Source organism: Oxyura jamaicensis, assembly GCF_011077185.1.
Source record: "Oxyura jamaicensis isolate SHBP4307 breed ruddy duck chromosome 10 unlocalized genomic scaffold, BPBGC_Ojam_1.0 oxy10_random_OJ70786, whole genome shotgun sequence".
Taxonomy (NCBI): Eukaryota; Metazoa; Chordata; class Aves; order Anseriformes; family Anatidae; genus Oxyura; species Oxyura jamaicensis.
The window spans coordinates 13,564-38,932 of NW_023304213.1; the positions used below are offsets into that span (position 1 = coordinate 13,564).

The 25,369-nt window shown below is 56.5% G+C and overlaps 1 protein-coding gene and 1 pseudogene across 1 annotated transcript; one reads left to right on the forward strand and one right to left on the reverse strand.

Annotated features, from left to right (window-relative positions):
* Positions 1 to 512: 512 nt before the first annotated feature.
* Positions 513 to 22,751, reverse strand: LOC118157745 (talin-1-like). The gene is given in 43 exon segments (XM_035312211.1): positions 513 to 545; positions 1,241 to 1,274; positions 1,410 to 1,545; positions 1,548 to 1,590; positions 1,849 to 1,989; positions 2,107 to 2,268; positions 2,376 to 2,519; positions 2,610 to 2,634; positions 2,636 to 2,730; positions 2,840 to 2,929; positions 3,108 to 3,201; positions 3,546 to 3,685; positions 4,020 to 4,217; positions 4,379 to 4,498; positions 4,585 to 4,793; positions 4,871 to 4,973; positions 5,057 to 5,185; positions 5,289 to 5,423; positions 5,507 to 5,620; positions 6,468 to 6,581; positions 6,934 to 7,062; positions 7,256 to 7,422; positions 7,659 to 7,953; positions 8,114 to 8,189; positions 8,191 to 8,279; positions 10,014 to 10,099; positions 10,233 to 10,454; positions 10,954 to 11,062; positions 11,406 to 11,519; positions 12,161 to 12,341; positions 12,547 to 12,623; positions 12,821 to 12,922; positions 13,147 to 13,164; positions 13,166 to 13,303; positions 13,631 to 13,735; positions 13,854 to 13,914; positions 14,211 to 14,338; positions 14,535 to 14,677; positions 14,797 to 14,949; positions 15,054 to 15,183; positions 15,316 to 15,413; positions 18,628 to 18,791; positions 22,708 to 22,751. Coding segments are annotated over 42 exon segments (5,010 nt in total). The 5' UTR covers positions 18,758 to 18,791; positions 22,708 to 22,751.
* A 110-nt stretch (positions 22,752 to 22,861) lies between these two features.
* The window catches only part of LOC118157747, a 3,867-nt pseudogene continuing 1,359 nt past the window's right edge, over positions 22,862 to 25,369 (forward strand).

The following is a 25,369-nucleotide window of genomic DNA, read 5'->3' on the forward strand; positions in this document are numbered from 1 at the left end:
AAGTAAGACGTCGTCCTCAGAGCTGAACTTTTAACCTTGTCTCCCTGCACATGCTCCCTGAGCCCTTGGTCACAATCTGAGCCATAAGGTTGGTTTGGTCTGGTTCTTGGGGTCCGAGGGGCTCCTGTTATCTTGAGGCCTTGCATGTTTATCTTATCCTTTGTAAACAGTCCTCCTTATCTTTGAGCCCTTGCTCACAGTCCGAACAATAAGGTTAGGTTGATCTGGTTCTTGGAGCCTCAGGGGCTCATCAGGAGGCCTAGGCTCAGCATAGGCCCAGTACATCACAAATGTAGCACATATTAAACAATGAGTGTTGTCTATATATTTATTCTTAATCAGTCACTCTCTAATTTCTAATCCCATGTTTCAAGAGGGGTAAGGATTTTTGCTCATGAGGTTGCAGGGCTGATAGATAGGGCTTTAAACTAGAGTCGAAGGGGGGAGGGGATAAAACCAGGCACGCCGGTGATGAGCTAAGGGATAGTATGCTAGATCAGAGGGACTGTGTGCTAGTGAGGTCCTTCGCTCGGCTCCACAAGGTACTGCGTGTAGAGAGGCACATTTGAAGTACTTCTACACAAACGCATGCAGTATGAGGAATAAAATGGATGAGCGAGAAGTCTCGGCTCAGTCCCACAGCTATGACATCATCGGCATAAGCGAAACCTGGTGGGATGAGTCCTGTGACCGGTGTGTTGCAATAGATGGTGTTCTGGTTTAACCCGGCTGGAAGCTAAACACCACACAGCCGTTCGCTCACCCTCCCCCCTCCCTCTCTGGGATGGGGGAGAGAAACGGGAAAGTGAAGCCTGTGAGTTGAGATAAAGACAGTTTATTAAGATAGAAAATAATAATGATAATAATAATAATATGTACAAACAAGTGATGCACAATGCAATTGCTCACCACCCGCTGACCGATGCCCAGCCCAACCCCGAGCAGCCGGCCCCCCACCCCGGCTAGCCACCCCTATATATTGTTTAGCATGACGTCAGATGGTATGGAATACCCCTTTGGCCAGTTTGGGTCAGCTGTCCTGGGTTTGTCCCCTCCCAGCTTTTGCTGCACCCCCAGCCTGCCCGCTGGCAGGACAGAGTGAGGAGCTGAAAAGTCCTTGGCATAGTGTAAGCATTGCTCTGCAGCAATTAAAACATCAGCATGTTATCAGCACTCTTCTCATCCTAATCCAAAACATAGCACCCTACCAGCTACTAGGAGGAAAAATAACTGTCCTAACTGAAACCAGGACAACCTTCCATCCCATCCCTTGCCTGCAGTAGCCAAGGAGAACAGGAGCAAGATGAGCCAAAACATCATCTTGAAATGAGCCCAACCGGGGGTACTGGTCAGTGGGGGCTCTGGCCAAGCACACCAGACTGGCTGAGAGGGTCCTAGCCTGCCCTCACCTCATGTTGGTGATCAGCTTCTTGATGGAGTCCGAGATGGTGTGGGAGTGGCTGGCCAGCACCGACCACTGCAGTGGGTCCTTGGGGTTGATGGTCAGGGAGTGGGCAGTCTGAATGAGGCTGGCAGAGCTCTCAGCATGGTCTTGGCGGACGAGATGATGGGCTCCATGGTTCTGCATCCCTGTGCAGGGAGATGGTGCCCCAGTGACATGGATGGACAGGCATGCATGGGAAGTTACCCCTTCTCCTCACCCAGGAGCAGTCTCTTGATGCCCAACGCTCGCTGCTGCCTCCTCATTGTACCCTCCAGACATCAGCTCTGCTCTGGGTACCATCCCATGCTCCGCAGGGACTGGCGCTGAGACATGCAGCTCCTCCCCACCCTGCAGCAGCTCCCACCACAGGCAGGCCACCCCTCCCTGCCCCAGCAGCACCCCACCTCAGGACTGATCTGGGCAGGAACAGTGGCAAACTGCGGGTTGGATGCAAAGGCTGTTAGGTTGTCCACAGCCTCTATCAGAGGAGCCGTGGCCGCATGGCACCGCTTCCAGTTCTCCTCGTTGAAGGTGCTGTCCAGGGCCTGGTGTGCAGGAGAGAGTGAGCAGTTATCCAGCCCTGAGCATGCCCCACATTGCACCTACCCTCCCATCTCTACTCTGCCTGCCTCTGCAGGGCCACCCGTGCTGCCCCAACGCACCTTGATGGTCTTCACCAGGTTGGCGGTGCTGTTGGCCACCTCCTTGGCCGACTGGACAAACTGCCGCTTGGCAACGGGGTTGGCGGTGCGGGAGGAGGCCAGGCGGCATGTGTTGCACAGGGCCGACGTGTGCTTAGCCACAATGGTGGCTGCTGACAGCACCTGTGGAGAAGAGCAGATCGAGGCAGGATCCACAGCATCTCCCCACTCTTGCAACACTCCCTTTTAGGCAAGAAAATGCCCATCATGGTGCCCCACCTCATACTCACCTGTGACTGTGTGCAGGCAGGGTCCACCAGGTTCTGGCAGGCCATCTGGATGGCTTGGTTAGCTCTGGCAAACTGAGTGGGGTCTACCAAGCCCTGCTGTCCAGCCTGGCTGTTGGGATCAGAAACTCCCACCAGGTAGGCAGCCTGCGAGCACAAGAGAGGCAGTGAGGACTTGTGCCAGGGCAGAGGCAGGAGAGGGCTCCCAGCACCAGGCACGATGCATGGGGATGGGACCTGGGCTACTGCCTCTGTGAGCCCAGAGAGCTTTGGAGGCGGTGCTGATGGACTCCCCGAACTTGGGCAGTTTGCTGTTTTTGGCGTTCTGGGAGATGCCAGCCATGGACTCGCCCAGCACCTGCAGGATACACAACCACCAGCTGGAGACCACCTCCCGCCCAGTGCTCCAGCCTCAGAGCTCACTGTGCTCCACCAGCCGAGCGTCTAATCCAGAGGAAGACACTCACCTTGGAGTTCTCCATGACGCTGTCCAGGCAGTTGAAGTAGGACATGTCATTGACAGCCTGGGTGGGGTTCTCCAACAGCTCCTTCACCATCTAGAGACACGGGTGTCACGTTGAGGGGAAGGGTTTGCACTCTCCACATCCCACACCTCACACTCACAGCTCCTTTTTGCTCTCTCCTGCCTCTTATGGCACAGAGGAGCTGCTCCTCTCCCCACCCCAGACATCTCAGCACCCAGCCAAGTCCAAGCCCCTGGCCTCCAATTCTCACCTCCAACTCCCTCAGGGCATTGTCACACTCTTTCTGTCCTGGCACCTGCTGGGTGCACATGGTGATCAGCTGATTAATGCTGTCAGTCACGGCCCTGTCAGGACAGGGGAGAGACATGCCTGGATCAGTGCCAACTTCACTGCCCAGAGCTACCACTATTGCAAACACCTTAACCTGGTTGTGGGACATATCCTGGTATAGGAAATGGGCAGAGGTTCTGGCTGGAGGACATTCCTACCTGCCCAAGGGTCTGTCTCTTCTCATAAGACTGTGACAGAGCAGCAAGGTTGGGATGACGTTAGATAAATGGTCTCAGCATGGCCCCATAGCAAGCTGAGCTCCATGGAGGCAAACACCAGGACTCGTGAAATTGCAGACCCAGCACAAACTTTGGCACTTGCCCACCTCCCTCCATGCAACCTGAGCAGTTCCTCCTACTGTGCAGCTGCTGTCAGCTGATTCTTGAGGTTGGGGGCTGCAGGGTCAGCAGAAAGCACCTTTGCTGCCAGTAGCAGCTTGCTGGAGGACATGGAGATGCTCTTCAAGTTTGACACCACCTGCACCTGGTCTTCCTTGTTCTGCAAGGAGCCAAGAAGAGTCACCTACAGCAGGTTCCCGAGCTCCATTCCCACCCTGGGTTTCTCTGGTGGTTTCCAGGCTGCGCCAGTTCCCTTCACTCAACTCATCTACTGGCCATCAGCAATAAGTGTTTGGTGACAATGATCACTGAATACAAGCCACTTCCTCTCCCGCTCTTGCTATTTTGCCCATCTCCAGACTCCATCTCACCAATGGTGTTAGCCACAGCTGCTCACAGCAGTCTCCAAAACACTGCTCATGGTTGGATGCCTTTCCCGGCACTCAATAGCCTCCCACAATAATCAGGACTGCCAAATGGGTGTTCACTCTCACCGGGCGCAGGCTGGCCATCTCCACTCCTGCCTGCAGGAACTCATTGAAGTCCTGTCCAAATTTGCCTGAGGACTTGGCCAGGTCCTGGGGGGTGCCCTGTGATGCCTGCACCAGCTCGTTGGCAGACTGGTTGAGTCCTGCTGCTGCCCGGTTCAGCTGGCTCTGCGCCTCCTGGAAGGTCTTGGTGCTGTGAGGGAACTGGAGGCAGGGAGGGGGTCAGGAGCGGCAGAGGAGATGTGGGAGCTGGTGGGTGAAGGTCCAGCACCCTCACACACCCAGGGACATGCTGGAGAGCATCCAGCACAGCCGGTGCCCACCGCAATGCCTGCCTGCCCCCCTTAGCCCTGGGCTGAGCTCACCGAATCCACCAGCAGCCTCTTGCTTGCCTCTCCCACCATGCGAATGGCAGCATCCACGTCCCGCTGCCCGGGCAGGCAGTTCACACAGCGGTTCAGCGCTTGCGACACTGCCTTGGCCACCTGCAGAGGACGAGAGTGGCGGCTGTCTCAGTCATCCCCGGCAGCCTGCCCCCAGCCTGCAGCCACCCCATGGGCCCTAGTCCCACCTGAACCAGGCACTGCTGGCTGTCGGGGTCTCTGGGTTTAGCCACCGCTTTTCGCACCTCCTCGATGAGTTTGTTGGCCTTATCCATGACGTCGCTGGCACACTCCAGAATGGCATCCTGCGCCTGTGGGTCGGAGGTGTTGGCCGCCACACCATGGGCAGCCTGGCTGAGCGAGCGCAGTGCCTGGGCCACTTCCCGGGCAGCAATGCCTGCCGTGGGGGAGAGCGGTCAGTCAGCGAAAGCCTGGCCCCTTGCTGGGGCCCAGCTGAGGCCTGACAGCCAATACCGGTGTAGTTCTCGTTGCCCTGGGCCACCTCGCCCAGGAGGTGAGCAATGGCAGAGGTGATGGCCTTGGTGCTGTTCCCCAGGTCCTGGGCGCACTTCTCCATCTGCAGGGCGACCAGCGAGCAGGGGTTACACCTTGCCCAGCCAGCCCCCAAAGCCCTGTGCCTGCTGCCCTGTGTGCCCTCACTGTCTCTCCCGGCAGAGGCTTGAGCTTGCTATCCCTGGTGGCTGCCTTGGCCTCTTGAAGGTCCCTCTCCAGGCTCTGCACCAGGCCCAGCGCTGAGTCGATCTCCAGGGGCCCGCAGGCCTCCTGTGCCTGTGTCAGGGAGAAGGAAGAGCAGCTTTTCAGGGAGCTCAGCCCGCAAGGAGGGCCGTTCCCGCCTGCCGGCCCTCTGCATTGGCAGCCGCCAGCCTCTCACCTTCTGTGCGGCCGTGCGGAGCTCGGCCAGGGCCGCAGCCAGGTTCTTGCCACACTGGCTGAGCTGCATAGTAGAGGCCTGGTCGGTGATGGTGGGCACTGTGGCCTTGGCTGCGGCTACCATCTTCCCACCAGGCTGTCAAAAGAAGGAATGAGACAGGGCGGCACGCAGTTGTCTCCTAGCTGTCTACGGCTGCTGGCAGCAGGTTTGGGGGGTACCTGCAGGAAGTTCTGGCTGGCGGTGATGAGAGCCAGCTGGGCGCTGGGGCTGTCCGGCTGTGACTGGCTTCCTCGCACGCCCTGCACCAGCGTGGGGATCTGATCCGCCACCACCTGCAACCAGAGGAGAGGAGGGTCACTGTGGGCACAGACTGTGCAGGTCCCTCTGGTGAAGGTCCCACCTCCAGCCATGCAGGCTCTGGGTGCCGAACCTGCCCTCCCTGCTACCTGCAGCATGGCCACCTGCAGATCTGAATGCTAGTGGCTGTGGAGAGGGACTCTTTGTCAGGGAGTGTAGCAATAAGACAACAATTTTAAATTAAGCGAGGGTAAATTTAGATTAGACATCAGGAAGAAATTCTTCACTCTGAGGGTGGTGAGGCACTGGAACAGGCTGCCCAGAGAAGCTGTGGATGCCCCATCGTTGGAAGTGCTCAAGGTCAGGATGGGACTTTGGGCAACCTGGTCTGGTGGGAGGTGTCCCTGCCCATGGCAGGGGGGTGGAACTAAATGGTCTTTAAGGTCCCTTCCAACCCAAACCATTCTGTGATTCTCTGATCCCAGGATCATTGATCAAATGATCAGAGAGAGTCAGACATGAACCTAGCCACTCGAAAGCCTTTTTGCTGGCATCCTCCCCAGAACCCAGTGCTCTGTAACAAATCCTGGAAACATCCCTAACTCATTTACAGATACCACGCCCTACTAATATTTTGCTCAGTATGCTGCATGACACTAAGTCAAGTTTAAAAACCTTTAAAAAGCCCTCACACTGTATTTGCTGGAATAACTGTTCTCCTTAAAATAAGGCAGCTCAGCACAAACACGCTAAATGGGAACATAAACTACAATTCTCACAGCAGCTTTTCCCACCATTTTGCTCAGAGGCCTGCAGGCACCCAGACCCACTGGGAGTGGGGAAGTGCTGGGACAGGGGCCTGTGCCCCCCTGTGCCCCTTACCTTGCAGCTCTGCACCAGCTGCTGCTGCACGGCAGGGTTCTTGTTGGAGGCAGCAGCGTGCTGTGCGGCAGCGATGGTCTGGGTGGCGGAGGCAGCCGCTTGCTTGGATGCATGCTGCCAGGGGAAAGCATGGCTTGGAAGCCCCCCACCGCAGACCAGGGTCCTGCTCCCCTCTAAGCTTCTGCTGTGCCTCTGCCTGCCACAGCATCACCAGCGCCTCTGGTGCTGGAGATCAAGTTCAGCACCGCAAGGCAACATAGTGTGAACATGGAAAAGGGGGGTGCTACTCAGATATTGTGATGACAGCAGGGAGCAGTGGAGAAGTTTCTACTGGATGCAGCATGGAAACGTAAACTGTACAAAAGGGACATCATCTCTCCAGAAAGCATTGGGATTCAGACTCCTGGCTAGGAGCAGCTCGCACACCGTCCCTGGTCCCACTCTGCCTCCCCTGCCCAGTGCTCACCTCCAGCTTGTGCACCAGCTTCTTCTTGATGGCATTCTGAGCTGCAGCATTGGTGGCCATGCGGAGCCCCTCTGCTGCCTCCCGCAGCCGCTGCTGCTGCTCCTCACTGTCCGGGTGGGCTGCAGCTCCCTGGGCAAAGCAGGAAAGCCACTTCACCTTCACGTGACCCAAATCTCCCTCCATCCTCCTGCCAGCAGCTGCTGTGCTTGCTCATCAACTCAGTGCAGGACCTCCCTCTGGAACTGTGCACCTCACCCTGGAGCTGTGCAGAGCATAGGAAGCAGCCTCTCTGCTCCAGCAGCTCCTCCTGTGTGTCACGAACCTTTGCAGCCTCCACCATCTTGGCAGTGGCGTCAGCCAGGATCTTGGCTGCGCTCAGCAGCTTGCGCGAGTTCTCCAGGTCTGTCTCTCCCTCTGCGTCAGCTTTGATGGCGTTGACAAGGTCGGAGGTGGCCTGAGCCAGAATATGAGCCTGCCGCACCATTTCCCCTGGGACAGAAAGGAAGGGTGGTCATCAGCAAGTCCCAGGGGCTCCCTGATACCCCCCCGCTCCACCATACCAGACTCCTGTCCTTGGTGCAAGCCCCAGGCACAAGACCACAGCAAAGGCACAGCAAACGGGCATGGAAGCACGGCCCCAGAGAGGCTGATCCATCTACCTGTGCTCCTTCAAGCCCCCTACCCACTATGCTCTTCCCCAGGTGTCACCAACTGCTTGCTCTCACCTGCATCGCCCATGGAGCTGAATATGTTCTCGGTGACATTGAGGATGGTGTCGGTGGCCTGGTCGTAGCGCCCAATGGGCTGCCCGCCTGTGGCGTGCTGCTTGATGTGCTGCAGCAGGTCATTTAGGGCCTGGGTGACAGTGGTGGCTGCCACCCCCACCTGCTTCAGCAGCTGGTCATCACTGGTGGCTGCCTTGGAGGCCTCCACACAGCCCTCTGCTGACTTAGCCACCAACTTGCCGGCCTCGATCAGCTGCTCCTGGCACACTGGGGAGCTGATGGTGGGAGCCACAACCTGCAGGGGAGGACAAAGTCCAGGCAGCTGCTACCATGCAGCTCCTGTTCTCCACCCAGCAGCCCACAGGCCAGCCGACCACTGTCCCCGACCTCCAAAGAGGAGAGAAACCGGGACTTCTGGTCCCAAACCCAGTGGGGCGAGGGTTGGTGCCACTTACCTTGGTACAGGCCACCAGCTGGGAGGTAGAGAGGGCGCACTGCGTAGCAGCTGTGATCACCTGCGCCTGCAGCGCAGTCCTCTGTTCTCTGAGCCATGTTCTTGGCTTTGAGTACCAGCGCTGCGGCGGCGTTGGCCACGGCCTTGGTCAGCTGCATGAGCATGTCCTGCAGGGATGAAGAAGGTCAGCACAGGAGCCACCACGGAGCCAGGCATGACCGCTTGCACAGCTCTCGTGAAATATTCAGCAGGGAAACATGATCTCAGGGGGCCTTTCTGCCACCTCAGACTTGCACCGAACTCCTGGAGCAGCTTGTGCAGCTGGCAATACCTCAAGCACATCCCTACAGTGTGCCAAAGCCTGTGATGCGGCAGCTCCTGGTACCAGGACACTGCCCTGGCTAAAATCACCTCCAGAAGTAGCTTGGACAACCTTCAGCATCACCTGTGACGCTGCCACAGGAACAACCTGCGCTGCATCCCTGATGATACCACAGCAAGAACCTGCGCTGAGGCACCGTGCTGCTGGGATGCCCTGCCAGCAGGTAGCAGGCAGCTTTCCTCAGAGGATGCCCGAACCGACAGCACACTGCAGCCATCAGGATTTGCCTGGCATCCACCAGCAGCAGTGCTAGACAGCAAGCACTTGGGGCACCAAGTGTGAGGCAGGGAGTTTGGACAAGGCGCTGTGCCCAGGGCACAGCTCCCCAGCTGCTGCAGGGGCACCCTCCCACTGCAGACAAGAGCTAAACTGCTGCCAAGCCCCAGTTCTTCTGAGGGCATGCTTGCAGAGCATAAACGAGGCAAAACCACCACCAGGCTCTTGAGCAAGCTCTAAAGCTGCACCCTGCTACTACAGCGTAGCCTCTGGCTACCAAGCAGAAATGTCACACTGCCCCCTCATCTGCAAGCAAAGGCTGCTCCTGCTGCCATCTATCACCCTTCCAGCCAGGACAGCAGTCTGAGAGCACATGCACCAAGCTCAGGAGCCACCAGTTCCCCAAAACACAGCAGCTGCTCAAGGCAGAGAAGCAACCCCCCGGCAGAGGACCCCAGAGGAAGGAAGCAGATACGCTTGGGTCTGGTGGCGGAGGGGCAGGCTGCCCTGCACATCATCCTCCTGTTCTTACATCTGCCCCTTGGCTGCACTGCCCTCCATCAGCTGCATGAGGCGGGATTGCCAGGTCTGCAGTAGGGGCCCTGCAGGCTGGAGCTGCCTTATTGGCTCTCTCTCCAGGCTTTTCTACCCATATTGAGGCCATGTGGCCATGGTAAACAGAAACCTCTCATTTCGGGATCCTGTTTTGCTAGGGCTGGCTCCTTCTCCCAGCACTGTCTGCTCCCTCCAAAAAAAAAAAAAAAAAAAACATGAAGCTTCAGCTGCCTCAGTTCCCTGCTCTGAGCAGCCTCACAGACCTGGGCACAAGGTGACAGCTGGAGCACAGCTTGCCCATGCAGCGACCTGAGTGCATGGACTTCAGAGAGCTCATTATGAGAAAAGCAGATTTTCCACAAGAGCCCTTCTCCAAAGAGTTCATCTGTTTGTCCCCAGAGGAGCAGCCCTCACATCTGAGAGGGGCAGACACCACCAAGCCATGCCTACAGCTCCCTTTTACCGTCTTTGGGTCAGAGGCAGACAGGATCCAAGCATGCCGGTTTTCTGGTATCTACATGAGAATCCACAAGATAAGAGGTGTTATACGATAGTGGCTCTAAGGAGACAGTGGCTCTAAGGACGGGGATGGGAATTGGCCTGTCTCCTCTATTGGCAAAGTCACTGTGCACGGGCCAAGCTTCAGGACGGACCTCTCTTGCCAGCAGAAGGTCCCCACGGGGCGCTCCTGTGCAAGGCAGAAGGTTTTTTCGAGCACGTGCCCCTGTGCACAGCTAGGCCTACCCACCTGGAATCGAGGGTCAGTGTCACTCTCCCCGATCTGCTGCAGCAGCTCCCTGCTGGTCTGGCCCACGAGGCCGGCAGCCTGCAGGAAATACAGGGCTACAAGGAAGGAGGCAAAAACAACTGTGGGTTTTGAGCAAGCCCCAAACCAAGCTGTTCCCCTGGCTCCCACCTATTCTATCTCAGCTCCCCACACCCAGCCCCACAGCCCCATGTCCCTCCTGCCCATCTCGCACCTCGGTGCTGGCAGGCTGTGCTGTTTTCAGCAAGTCTGAGATGGCACTGACCAGGTTCTTGGCTGCCTGCAGAAGCTGCTGTCCATTCCCTCCCTCATCCTCCATTAGTGCAGCCAGCAGCTTCACACCCTTGGACATCTCAGTCAGGTTAGAAGATATGGTGGTGACGGCACAGCCCACGGCTGTGTAGTCCATATCTGCTGGGTCCCCTGCACAGGAAGAAGATGAGATGTGGGGATGGGATACATTCAGTGACACCCTAAGAGCACCCCTGCACCTAGAATTGATGTGATTCTTCCTGTAAGCACTTGGAGAAGTCCCCTGGCTCCTAAGTCTGAAAAATGGTCACATTGTTTGGGAAGGACAGCATGGGAAAGGAGAGTTAGACCACACTGTGGCTGTGACCACAGCTGGGACTGGACAACATGCTCCTGGTTTAGGGGAAGACAGGTCAGCCATGGCAGGGGAAGGATGGGAAGCAGCCTGTGCACCGACAGGGATGTTTGGGGGTTGAAAGGCAGGGAGTGCTACTGACTGTTCAGGCACGTCAGGAGCAGTCTGGGCTCAGTTAGCTCTGGTTGAGCCAAACTGCCTCCCTCCAGTCTCCAATGGAGGGCAGGAACCTTGATCTTCATCCAAAGGCCGGAGAAGAGAAACTAAGCCTATTCCAGGGATGGAGCATGACTATTGTCCAAGCCCTCTACCTACCTGCGGTGAGGTTGACCACCGAGGCTGTGCCAGCAGTGATAGCATCCACCTGGGAGTGGATTTCATGCTTGGACTCATCCATCTTGTTTTTGCGCCAAGCTTTGGAAGCCTGAAATGGGGAGAATGGGCTCAGGAGGTGGAGGTGGTGGTGGGGAGCCACAGTGAGGTGCAAGAACGAGGAGACAAGAAGGGAAGGAAGAGTGGTTACCACCCAAAACTCCTCAGCTCATCCTAAAGATGCAAGCCTGTAAGAGCAAGGCCCCCATGACCAAGCATCCCTTCCACTCCTGTGCATGGGGCTGGACACAACCACACCTCAGCAGGGAGCAGATCTTCCTGGGAGCTGCTGACACCTCTGGGACAGCAGCCAGCCTCGTCTACCCTGCCAGCAACCAACATCCCTCCCAGTGGGGGTCCCCCAGCCCAGACACCCCTTTTCCCCAGGCACTCACGGCATCCTGCCCGAGGGGTGGCAAGGTCTCGAAGTCATCCAGGGTGGCCTGGGCTGCGTTCACAGCCTGCATGCTAGAGTTGATGGTGCCTGTCAGCACCTGCTGGGCTGAAGCCTGCAATGCAAAGACAGAGTGAGGTACGCTAGGGAAAGCACTCTGGGAAGGTGCTGCCATAAAAGGGGGACAGCCAGCCAAAAAGTGGTTTCCCCTCCGTGCCTCCCACTGGGAAATGCCCCATCCTACTGCAAAGTGGCTGCCCAGGGCAGGTGCTAGAGAACCTAGCAGGTAACCAGCTCTCTGGGAGCAGGGAGCAAAGACTGGGGGGGGGGGGGGGCACAAAGCTGTTACAGCAAGCCCTGGGGGCAGACTGGGGAACACCAAAGGTAACAGACTCCTTGTGGCCCTTCTCAAATGCTTCCTTGGCTGCAGAGGAGATGGAAGGGGAGGGTGGCATCTCCAGCAGCAGCAGGGCTGTGCCACAAACCACAGCATCAGGAACAGCCCAGAGCAGTGCCCAGCCAGAGGACGGAAGTGAAGGCTGGGGCAGCTGTCCAGGGCAGGATGCCAGGGTGGAAGCAAGTTTGTGGAGTGGCTGTGGGAGGACACTGAAGGCCAGCAAGCACACCAGGCCAACCGCATGGAGTCCCTGCTCCTCCTGACAGCAAGCTAACGCCTGGCCAGAGGGATGGGTCTGCATGAGCCCCACAGATACCTCTCAGTGTCTGCACCCTGCAGTGGGCACCGGGAGCACTTACCAGGGGTGGCATGTGCCCTCGGTGCATCTGGCCACTGGTGATCTGCAGCTGGGCCTGGGGCATCGTCCCCACTTGGAAGTTCTCGGGCTCCCCAGCCCCTGTGTGCATGATGGCTGGCAGGGCGACTGAGCCCAGCTCCGCCTTGCCTACACAGTTAAACTGCTGCTGCAGCACAGTCGACCTGCAAAGGGGAAAAACAGCAGCTAGACCCAGGAATGCTCGAAGGAACCTCCTACCTGGACCAACACTGCGGATGCTCCCCACAGGGCTGTGTACGAGCCCCTAAGGGTGAAGGATGCCCACGGGATGCTGGAGGGCTGCAGCTTTCCTGCAGGCATGCAGCACAGCATGCTGCTCGGTAGCTGGCTCGTGCCTGGCAGACTTACTTCTTTGGAGACACTGAGTCTTCCAGCATGGTGGACTCCTCATCCCCCTCCAGTCCAAAGTGGTCTTTGCTCTTTTTCTGTGGAGGTGAAGAGAAAACACGTCAGCCAGCACATGCCTCCCAGCCTCCCCACCGCTGCCCAGTCTGGGGTACCTGCCAGCCCCATGGGATGTCCCCAGCCCCCCCAGCAGCACTGCATGCCCAAGGGACACCTTGCACCACCCCAAGGAGAGGAGCTGGCTGTAGGCAGGCTCCCCACACACCCAGGCACTCGCCTTTTTCAGGATGATGTTGATGTAGCCGGCGATCAGCTGGGCAATCTGCTCTCCCTCCGTTGTCTGCACAGAGTAGTAGCCATCCTGATAATCTCCAAAATCCTGCAACAGCACAGCACAGGGTTGCAGGATGCTGACGCCTGTCCTGAACCCCTCTGGTATGCACTAAGCACCCATGGCCAGCCACTGCGCCAGGAATGGGGCTCAGCCCCTCCATCCACCCATCTTGGGGTCAGGAAAGGCAGGGGGAGCAGGGAAAGGCATCCCCACGGAGGGGAAGCACTCAGGGGACAAGTGGAGGGGCTAGGGCTGGAGCTGACCCCTACCAGGGTGAAGCTCTTGGGGGGAGGCTGCCCAGCGCTTGATGTTGGTCAGGCTCCACTCCTGAATGACTTCCTTGGTTTTCTCATCCACACGCATCACACACTTCTTGGTGATCCCCAGCAGCCGCGGCACCAGCTTGTTCTTCCCCTTCATCTTCTCCTGTGGGTCAGAACAAAGGTGTGTGGGGCTGTCCCAAAGCTCGCTCACCCCACAGCCTTGCGTGACCAGCAAACACCCCCAAGGCCACACTTCCAGATGATGACAACTGCAGTGTGGGTCTTGAAAAGGACATGGGGAAAAGCATGAACAAGGAGTGAGAAGGAAGCATGGAGGGAAAGCCAAAATAAGGGGTAGGACACAAGGAAAGCTGGAGCAATGTGGGTTGGGGTGAGGAGTGGATGGAGACAGGAATGATGAAGGGATGCTGGAAAAAGGGAATTTTGGCCAGCTAACATGAAAAGTGGGGCTGGGGAGCCACTGCTCTACCTTGACCAGGAAGAAGGAAACCCCGTAGGTCTTGAGGGAACGGGCAAGTTTCACGTAGCGAACTTTAGCCTCGATCTCGCTCATGTTCCTGCAGTTCTTGTGGGCCTGTAGCAACAATGAGAGGACATCAGGCCAGATCCATGGTCCCCTGGCTGTGACACCATGCTGCCCCCCCTCCCCATCACAGCCTTCCCAGGCTCTCCCCACTCTGCCCTGCACATACCATAAAGATCTTGCACTCCCCTTTCTGCTTGATGTACTCTTTGGGCAAGAAGTCCTTGAGTCTGCCAAAATACAGCAAAATCAGCTGTAAGAGCACAGCTTGAAGCCATTCCATTTCGCCTATGAAGATGCCCAGTGCAGAGCCTCGGACAAGCCCTTGCCAGCACAGAGAGTTTTTGGGAAGAAGAAGGATGTAGGAGAGGTCACTGCACTAATGACAATTCCAGGACCCAAAAGACTTATCCTCCTTAGAGCCATCTCTCCACCCTCTGGGATGACAAAGCCCCAGGGGCTGTGAATCAGTGCAGGCACTAAGGGAGGATGCTGGCAGAGGCGCTGACACCCCCAGGACACTCACTCCAGAAAGCCTGGCTTGTGCTTCTGCTCATTGTGCGGCCCAAACTGGATCTGGCACTGGTAGCCAGCAAACTCACACGCTTTGTTGAACGAGACGGGGTGGGAACCATTAAGGATGTCATCCCGAGCCTACGTGGGAAGAGAAAACACCGGGATCTGCCCTGCTGCCTTCCACACCAGACGGGATCCGTGCCGGCACTGAGGATGTAACTGAGCATCCTGAAATACCCCCTATGGCTGCTCCTGGCCAAAAACCTCAATTGTGAGCCCTGATGGGGCTGGCACAGGGCAGCAGAGCGAGGCACACCTGTGCCGGGCACTGTACCTGCACGTAGAGCAGGTTGAGCTGCACGGGGTCTCGCAAGTCCACATTCTGGTCGGAGTAGAAGAACTTACATCGCAGCAGCAGCGTCTCGTTGTCATCGATGCCTTGCTCACGCAGGGTCCGGCCATGATCCAGCCAGTTCACTGCAGGCAATAGCACAGCATGAGCAGGGATGGACAGACACCCAAGCAGGAGGCCCCACTCCCATCCCATCCGCCCCCTACGCAGGCTGACTCCATCCCCAGTGCTCGCCAGCACATACACTCGTCATCCATGTGCAGCTTCTGCTTGAGCTTCTCCATCTTCTTCTCATCCCGCAGCAGTGTCTTGTCCTTCTTGAGGGTGCCGGTGACCTCCTCCTTCTTCTCTTCCATGATCTCATGAACAAGGGAGTACTCATCGTAGTTGGTAATGCCTGCAGGAGTGCATGGAACTGAGCTGGTGCCGCTCCCCTCCCCGAAGACCCTCCTGTCCCTCACCACCTCCCTTCCTCCCCGACACCGCTGCCCATCCTCTCACCGATTCGGGCGCATATTGTCATCAGCATGTCTGTGACAGTTTTGGAGTCATCAACCATGACTGTTTTCACTGTCCCATCCAGCATGCGGATCTTCAGGGGCCGCTGCTTCTTCTTGTACTCCATGGTGTCCTGCAGGCACAGCCAGCACAGCTCCCATCAGTGGCACTGGGCACCTGCATCCCACCGAAGCACCCACAGCTCCCGCTGACCACAGGGTGCATGATGCAGGGCAGGCACACCCAATGCAGGCTGGATGCTTACCCCATTGTGGAGCATGTAGTAGTCCAGAGCCTTCCCAGCCTCCAGCCAGATCCCTTTCTTCGGATCTTCATCCGAGAGGAACAGCCCAAAATCATTGGCTGGAAAACAGAGAGAGCCTCTGTCGGCACAGCCCCGGGCTGGATGAGGCCAGTGCGCACAGCACAGCAGCACCCTGTATACTGCAGCAAGCAGCCACAACTGCCACGAGCAGGGGAAAAAGTCTGAGTGGGCAAAAAGCTGGCAAACGAGCATTAGGGTAGGTGTTTTACATCTATTTATCCACAGGAAAATTCATCTAAAGCACACCTACGCAATGCTGACTCAGAGGTGACAGACACAGCCGAGGGAAGAGCTTGGAGTTGTGCTTGACAGCTCTCTAAAATCTTTTGTGTGAAACATAACAGCCAAAACATGATGATAAAATGCTGGGCATTGTCAGGAAGGGTGCTGGGAACAAGGCAGAGGGCATTGAGAGGGGCAGCTAAAATGATAGACCAGGAGGAGCAGCCGCTCGGTACTAGGGACTGAAGAAGCTGGCACTCCTCATTTTGGGGAGGAGCAGACTGGAAGAGGACATGCTGGAGGTTTACAAGGTCTCAGAGATGGTGAATTAGTGCAGAACTGATATTCTATAAATCCTGCCAGCTTGGGCGGGGGTACTGGGTGGGTCTGCTGCTGCTGGAGCCCAGGGACAACCCCGGTGCTCTTGTTGTAAGAAGCCAGCACCACACCAGGCTCTGGCCCAGGAAAAGCCCTTTTCCTCCTCTCCAGCAGCTGCTTGGCTGGTCATTGGTTTTGTAAGCGGGCATTGCTGGAAGGGAAGGGGAAATTCCTGAGCTGCCCTGTGCCTGCCCACCTCATGCTATGCTGAGGATCCTGCTACACAGAACAGGAGAACCAGGGAGGCTGGTGTGTTTGTTTAAACAAACAAACAAACAAACAAAACTATTTTCAAAGCCAGTTTTAAGAGGATAATTCTAAAGCTCTGAAAACTGAGCAGCTTGTCCGGATCCTTAGCTCAGGATGGGAGAGGCGCTTCCCAAAATAGGGCAAAAGCAGAGCTGGAAGCTCGTGCCTGAGCCCAGCACGGCAGCTCAGCACAGAGCATGTGGGGATTCTGCATTTCAGACACAAAACCCAGGCCAAAAATAGGGGAATTGAGTAACGCCTGGCCCAGTGGCTTAGGACCCCTCTCCCGGTCCAGAGAGAGAAGAGCAGAGCAGGAAAGTACGCACAGGATGGGTTTGCTGGGGGACATGGACAAGGTGTGCTCAGATTTAATTAACAGGGTCCTGCTAAAGGTGACAAAACACAAGAGCAGCTCAAAAAGGGATCCACAAGCGCTACTAGGTAGGGGCAGCAAAGAGAAACAACAGCTGCAAGGATCAAATAGGAAAAGAAGAGCTCTGAGCTAGAGACGAGGTAAAAACAGATAAATGGAAGATCTATATCTGAGGTTCCCAAAATCGCAAACCAAATGCTTTGGGAGGGCTGGGGGCACGGTAGTGGGGAAGGGGAGGCAGCAAGGAACAGCAGTGCTGAGCTCAGTCCTGTTTTCAGCAAGGTCAAGCTCCAGCTGTTCTAGGGAAAACCGTGAGCAACCAGACAGGAACTCAGGCACGAGCAGCTCCCTTTAAGGTTTTCTCCTCGCTCCTTAGAGCAGCTTGGCTTGGGCCCAGGGGGCCCAGCCCCCCTCTGAAACTGAAAGCTGTGGTCACAGAGCAAGAAGGCATTTCCTCTGCTCCACCAGGAATCTGCTGCTCCCAGATGTCGTCACCTTCCCCTCCTCCTCCTCCCCCCATGGTCCCCACGCCATGGCCAATCCCTGCCCAATGTGGGGCTCGGTGGAGGGCCACAGGAATCATCAGGGAACAACTTGCATTGTGAGGTTGTTTGTCATCAGCTTAATTCTGAGTCTGACAGCAGCAGGGAGATATTAGAGCTGAAAAAGCTCAGCGAGGTAGCAGCGCACCAGCACGTCACAGCCTCGTGGAGAGTCACCGGGGAGGGCTATATATTTCTCAAGAAAGGAAAAGTTAACTTATAGGGTGTATGAACACCTGCTGGAAGCACTGCAGCTGTTCAAACCCACCTAGCCTTGGCCAGCTTAACAAATACATACAGGAGAGAGGAGACAAGACAGGCAAGGAGCAGGCTCAAAGAGCTTGACCAGTATTTCACTTCCCATGTGTTCTCCTACCGCCCTTAGCCCCCACATTTTGTCCCAGATATAAATGAGGGAGACCAGAGCCCCGAGCTTTGATCCCGTGCTCTGAAAGCACACTGACAGGGAGCATTGAGGCGCAGAGGAAATTGAGGGGAACACTTTTCAGGCTGCAGGAACTATCAGTTATTCTTATTTACCTATTTTTAAGCAAGCAACCTTACAAGGTGACAATCTACACTCTGAGCATGTAGGTCAAGTCAGCTCCTCTCAGAGCTTTTTGGGACCACAACCCTGCATGGCAGGGACACTGCCTTCATTTTTGGGAGCCTGTCCACCCAGCAAAAGGCTCTCCAGGACAAACAGCGATATCAGAGCAACCTCTCCCAATGTGCTGGCAGAGCAGGACCTGCAATGCTTTGTTCAGCAACACCTGCGTATACTGGCATCGCTGCATGCAAGGGAAGGTCTCCAGACCTCCAAAAGCAGCCATGGTGCTTGGATGAACATGAGAGTATCTTTGTGGATGAGGACTGTGCACCAAACACTAGTCGGATGTGCTAGCTCCAAAACCCTGCTTTGCACAAAAGCTTCTGAGGTTCAGAATCAAGTTTCTTTGCCCCTGGTGGTGCCTAGCAGGGACAGGCTCTCCTCTCCCTTGAACCTTGCTCTGCCCATGCCATGGGGAGCACCCAACGGGTACCCCATTGCTACTTTCTTCTAGGTGCAGAAACCCAGGCCTGTGTGGGAATGAAACAGGAAAGGGAGGCTGTGAAATGTCTTTTTTTTTTTTTTTTTTTTTTTTTTTAATGGCTGAACAGCCATTTGCTGAGCAGCAACAGGTTGTGAACAGCCTGAAATAAATTTGGCTTCTCCAAAGCTGCAGTAGTGGGAGGGGGGCTTTGTGTCCTGAAAATACCAGTGCCTACCAGTGCTTAAAGGAAGCCTGTCCCAGGCAGGTGAGAGGCTGTTTAGGGCAGTTCCAGGGGCATGAAAAGAAGAAAAAGGAGATACAGATGGGAAAGCAGAGACCAGGCAGCAGGAGAGGACAGGGGATGAGCCCAAGAGCAGGGCAGAGCCTTGTCCCTGCACCACATGGCCAGGATGGGGTCACTGAGGCTCGGTGACCGGCTGCACCGCAGACTTACGCTGTCCCATCTGTGCCTCAGGCACCTGCTCCCAGATCATACGGCAGGCATCGTACACCATGGTGGAGGGCTCGAACTGCATCGTCTTCACCACATTACCAATGCTGATCTTCAGTGAGAGGGCAACCATGGTGGCGGCTGGACTGTCCACACTCCTGCGTCACCTGCCAGAGGACACAACTGGGTCAGCTCTCCTTGCCAGGCCCCCACACATACCCCAGGGACCTGCTGGTGGCCGAGATCTTCTCAGCTGAAGGAGATGTGCGTGCCCACTCCACCATACATGCCTGGACATGGCAGTGGGGGAGAAGAGATTAGGGCTTGGCTCCCCAACCAGGCAAGGGACAGAGGTGGAAACTGTGAAGGTCCTTCATGGACACTAGGGCTTCAGATGAAGCTCTTCGCTCATCACCTCACTACACGCAAGGGTGGTCTGGTGCTCTGGCCAGGACCATTACTGAGCGGATTCTGTTCATGTGCAGGAGTGGCTGCAGCCCTCAACCAACAGCGAGGAGGAAATGTGCCAGCAGCATGGTGAGATAAGGTGGGACAGCATGACAGAAGGGGTTTTAATTATAACTACCATGACACAGAAGCTGCAAGAGGAAAACCCCACTTTGACCCAAGGCCAGTAGTGTCTGGCCCCGCTATCAGGGCTGAGCAGCGGTCCCACGTGGGCAACCCAAGGTGCCAAGCCCGGAAACCCCGTGCGTGTTTCCTGGGGGCGCAGAGCTCTTGGGGAGGAGATAGGGACACCTGCGCTAGGGGGCACAAGCAATGCTGGGGCAGGATCCAGCTCTCAGCGCTCCCTTGCTCGACACAAGACTCTGCCCCACTGCCGAAGGGCAACTTGCCCATCCCTGCCCCACTCAGCAGTGCCCCTGACCCCATGCTCCTTCCCCTGCCCTCTGGAGCCTGCTGACTTCCATTGGGGCTGATCCACTCCAGGCTCCCTCAAGTCGCAGCTGGCCAAAGGAGGCATGAATCCCAGGCACACCTCGTCTGCCCAAGGCTGAGCGAGAGGAGCGTGGTGTCACCTCTGCCAGCACATGGAGCCACTCCAGCTGTGCATTCCTGAGCCATTTGGCAATGCTGCTTGCAGGAGCCCTCACGGAGGCCCTTGGCCCCCACCAACTAGGAATGCAACACAAGTGGGGCCCCTGTGCACGCACCCTGCCCTGCAGCCCCTGGGTAGGATGAGTCCCCACACTGGGCAGGTTGTGGTGCGGTGTGGACGAGGAGCAGCCAGCGCTGGAAGGGGCTTTTTGAGCATTTCACAGGCAGGGTGGGCTGCTACAGTCAGTGGGCTGGTGTTTGTCATCTTCCCTATATCTAAAAATATTCCAGAGCTGAGCACAGGGCTGCTTTCCATCTCTGCCCCTGAGCCGCCCTGGGAAAGGACGTGCTGTCTCCAGGACAGGGACTGGAGCCAAGAGGAGCATAGTACAATAAAATTAACTCTATCCCAGCCCAAACCAGGACGTTGCAAAGGAAACACGGTGATAGAGCAAAAAATGATGGTGCAAGCAGGCAGGAACCCTTCCAGCCATGCCGTGAGGCCACCAGCATGACGATCATCCCACCAGCCCTACTCTTGAGCTTCTTGACAGAAACAGTGAATTCAGTTTTTGGAGGAATGTAACGCTCTGCAGGGCAAGCTGGAACATGCGCCAGATAGGAAACACACCATTTTACAGCAGGATAGGGGCAGCTTCATGCCATGCACACTCTTCCAGCTCAGTGCAGACCCACAGGTCCTCCATGGCCGTCAGCAGCTGCACGTGGCCAACGCCAGCAGCCTCATGCCTTGCTGAAAGCAGAGTGCTGCCTTGCAACAAGTGAGGCACCGAGGGCTTATGGGGGAAAGGATACTTGTACTTGGCATTACAGCTTCACACCAGACGTAACGCTGCAGACACTTATGTACAAGGTGCTTAAAACATCAAGCAAGTAGCCAGAGGCAAGTGAGATGGTTCAGTGCTATTTTCATGTTTTGAGAAAACGCTTTATGCTCCAGCAGCCGAGCTTTGCTCCCATCAGTCTCTAAAGCAGAAGTGGTCTCTGCTATTTAAAGCAGCAAATCTCAAACCTCTGAGCAATCTGGCAGTGGCTCATCACATGAGGTTTGCAAATCTGTCTGGGTGCCTCCTCCAGACACAGCACCTAAGCTAAGGCCATGTGGTGGTGAAGCCTCGGGTGGCTTCTGCCTCGGGGTGCCACGTCAGGAACAGGAGTGGGCATGTCTGCATTTCAATCAAAAAGCAACAGGAGTCATTCCAGAGCATGGTTCTGCTGCCATGCTGAAGCTGCAGGAACATCTTGGAGGCTCCAGGCTGGTGACACTGGTGCTGTCCTGCCAGAGCAAGCTGGCACCGGGGGCACCCTGAGCGTTACCCACCCATTGGGCAGAGGGGCTGCAGCGCTGGTGTTACAGTGGGCACAAAGCAGCCACAGTGATAAAGTGCAAAGTGATAGAAGCCAGCCTCATTCCATCCCTCAGGAAGGGGAAAAAAAAAGAACAAATAAAAAGGAGAAAAAAGACTTGACAAATGCACACCGCATTTCTGCGCTGACTACGCTGCAGGGAAAGCAAATAAGTCAGCAATCGCTTGCTGGTATGCAAAGGCAGATATGCCAGTGCAGCAGCGGTGTGGCCAGCTGAAGGCACTTCTGCATTTCGCTGCAAGCTCTTCCTCCGTGATGCAGCCCCACCAGCAGCAGGATGCCTGCTGTCCCTCCACCTCCCGCACCCCAGCAGGGGCCACTTTTTCCATCCTGTACATAACTGCCGCAATTCTGTCTACTGACCTGAGAGTACTGCTGCAACAACAGGTACAGGGAAAGTTTTACGTTAACAATAATAAAAAAAATATAAAGCCCTATGGGGTTTTTGTTACGCCAGAGGCTGTGCTTGAAGACAGCCTCCGCAGCACACTGATGGCAAGTTTCCAGGATCTGCAGTGTTACCACCACGCTGAACTGTCCCTGGGAAAGGCCCTGCACCAGGTGGGGCCCAGCCCTGGCTGCAGGAAACTCTTCCAGCCCTTCTGCTTGGGGTCCGCAGCCAGCCTCAGCCTTGCCAGTCTGTCAAAGCCTCCTGTGGAGGTTTGGGTGGTGATGCAGGAACAGGAGCAGCCTGCAGCAGCTGGGAAGGTCTAGAATTCATTTTTTCTTTGTTGTGGTTGTTTTTCTTCCTTTTAATCTCAGAGAAGGCAAAGCAATTGCTAGGCCACATGTACAGCTAGGTCTTGAGGCACCACTGCAATGCCTGCAAGCTACAGCTCTGCTTTGATGCAAGGATTTGTGCAGTGATGCAAAGTTAATTTTTAGCCCAGAAGAAACAGAAAATCAACTGGCCCAGCCCAGCGCCTGTGCCCATAGCAGAAGTGCGGCTTCATGGGGCTGTAAGTGCCAGAAGATGGAGACATCCCTGCTGGGACAGTGGCATGGAGCTGCTGGTGGTGGCAGAGGTAGATGACAGCCCCACAGCTGATGCACTCTGTTTCTTCTTTCTCAGCTGGTCTCTGCTGTCAGACAGGGTGAAGCCTTCCTCCTCTCCATCTGGAGTCATGGTGGGTGCTGCAGGTGTTTGCTCCCACCCTGCCACCAGCCCCCCGCAGGGTCATCGAGCGGCGGCACTGCTACCAAATAGGGGGCTGATGCCATTGGCTGGTTCAAAGGACCGGGAGGGGAAATGCAGACACGGCCGCGGTCCCGGCCTCACCTTGTGTCCTATGCAGGATCAAGGACGCACTGTTGGGTGCTGCTCGTTCGGGGCCCGGGAAAGCAGGACGCAGCCGCGAGCCTCCCCGTGAGCCCCGGGCAAGACGAGGAGCGGCTGCGCGTTTCCTCACCCCGCTCTCCCCCAGCCCCTAGAGTCCCCGGTACAGCGGCTCCCGCCCCAGGGGTCCACCCGCCCCAGGGGTCGCCGCGCTGCGGCGTGGCTGGGCCCCAAGCCCCAAACGCAGTAAGCGGGGGGAGGGGGGGGGAAGTGAGGGGTGTCCCGGAGCACCGGGACCCTCCCAGTAAGGGGTCCCCGCGCTAGGCGAGGCCACATCGCCCGCGCCCCCGGCCCCGTACCTGTGCGCGAGCGAGAGCGGCGCGCCAAGCTCGCCGAGGCTGTGCGGCAGCAGGGCGGCAGCGGGGTGGCACCGCCCGCTTCCCGCCCCGCCGGCCCACACCGCGCATGCGCCAGGCCCCGTGCGCCACCGGACGGAGCGGCGCGGTGGCCTCGGTCCCCGCGCATCGCCGCCCATGACCCCCACCGGGCGTCCCCAACAGCCCAGTACCGCGCCCACCCCCACTTCGCCGCCACCCGTGAGCAGCTCCCGCCTCGCCGCGCGCGCTCCCGTGCCATCGGCCAATGGCGGGGCTCGCGCCGCTGCGTCATCCGGGGGGCGGGGCGAGGCGAGGCGGGACTGCCTGGAGCTGCGCGAGGGCTGCTGGGATGGTGGTGCACGCAACGACTGAGCCCGTGATGGGGACTGGGTTGGGGTTATTCTTGTTTACTTGGTGGTTCTGCGGTTGGGGGGGGGGGCTCTTCTGTCAGCCTGGTCGTTTGCTGCCCGCCAAGTGCGTGCTGGGGTATAGAGGCCTGGCTGGCCCCGCTCTCCGCCCTCTTTCACTGCTCCGCCAACGCCCGAGGCCCTGCTGCTGTCCTGGGGCTGCCTCATCCCGCTTCACTTTTCCTTTTTTCTTCTTCCTCCGGGGCACCTGTCAGCGCGGCCTAAAAGCTCCTCGGGGTCTCAGGTGCCTTTGTGTTCAGCGGCACCAACACCAAAGGCCTGGGGCTCACTGTGGGTGTCTTGTTCAGATGGTATGCCCAGAGGACCTGGCTGCCCTGGCAGACAAGGACCTGCTTGGCTTTCTCCTCAGCAATGACACTCACAGCACTGCAGACCCAGGGGAGGAGAACCTCTTGCTGGAGGACTGGGGCCTGCCAGGGCCCAAGGTGAGTTCTGCAGGAATCTGGAGGCTGCTGGGTTTGGCTCCCTGCTTAACTTTTCTCCACAGCTCCTAAACAAGGAGATGGATGACTTCATCAGCCACATGCTGAACCCCTCTGCATGAACCAGGCTCACTGCAGGGCTGTTCATCTGCTGACAGTGGCAGCGGCATTTCTGAGGATCAGAATCTGTCCCATAGCCCTTGCAGTGACTTTGCCAGCAGCCCTTAGAGCTTGGATATTGTGCAGTTTGATCACAGTTATTCCCTCCACCAAGACTGGCCTGTACTGGAAAGCATGAGGGCTGATATGGCAGAAGGAGATGTTTCCATTGACTTTGGTAAGTGATATATGGGGGGTTCTTTCTGTCCTAGCTACAGGCAGTGCTGTGCCTAGCAGAAAAGCACCCTGACAGAGGTTTTGTGTGGGAGTACAAAGTAACAATGGAAAGACAAGTTTCATGGCTTTCTGCTGCCATAAAATTGCAATTTCACGCTACTCAAATCTGGCTGGTGAGGTGTTTGTGCTGCTTCACTGAGGCCCAGAGCTTGACTCTCTTTTCCTTCCCCAGAGACATGGATGGGTTTGGAAAGCACAACTGAGGCACTGGAACAGAGCTCCAGTTTCCTAGTTGCCATTGATGTGGATGCCGGACCCAAGCTCATGCCTAGAGCCACCATGCAGGTACCAACTGCTGTGCCTAAGGAAGCATGTGGTGGTGGGCCCAGCCTTTGCTTCTCATCCCATCTCCCCTTTTTTCTAGTCTTGGCTACTCTGAGGGATATCTTGGGGGAAAGCGTGATAGTGCTTTGGGAGAGTTTATCCTGGTTCTGCATGCCTTCTTTGCCCTGGGGTGGATCCCCGTCCCTTTACTTTGGATTCTCAGTAGGTATATTTCTGCTGTTTTCCAGCCTGACTTCCCAGAGCTGATGCTGACTGATGAAGAGAGGCAACTCCTGGAGAAAGAAGGTGTTTTATTACCAACCTGTCTGCCATCGACCAAAGTGAGCCCTCACTGCAGCCTGTCACTCCCAAACAGACTTGGATTCCTCAAATGCTTCAGTGCTGAAAATGTAGGACAGTGCCTCGACGGGGCAGTGTATGGCAGGGCTCAGGGTCCTGTTACTTCCTTCAGAGCCCTGGCTGCTCTCAGTCTCCTGTGGTGGTTTTACCATGCTAGGCAGCTGAACACCACAACTGCTCTCTCACTCCCCCTCCTCAGATGAGGAGGGGAAGAAGTAAAGGAAAGAACAACTCACGGGTTGAGATAAGGATGATTTAATTAAAGGGAAAAAATATTATTAAGGAAATATTAATTAAACAATTCAACTAAAGGGGAAAAAAGGGAAAGGGGAAGAGGGAGGGGGAAAGGGAATAACGAAACAAAACAAGTAAAGGCTATGTGGAAGTGCAGAAGAAAGAAATTCCTCTCTACTTCCCGCAAATGAGCGATGCTTGACCACATCCTTGAAGCAGGGCCTCAACGCATGTAGCTGGTGTTCGGGACGAAGACAGACGTTTTTGCAACGAGAGCCCACCCCTCCCCTCTTCTTCCTTTTTCCACCTTTTATTGCTGAGTGTGACCCCACATGGTATGGAATATCCCTTGGGTTGGTTTAGGTCAGCTGCCCTGGGGATGTTTCTTTCTCACTTTTTTGCCCACCCCCTAGGAGGGTCAGAGAGAGTCCTGATGCTGTGCCAGCACTGCTCAGCAGCAGACACAACACCAGTGTGATCCCACTGCTGTTCCAGCTACAAGTGCAGAGCGCAGCACTGTATGGGCTGCTGCAGGGAAAG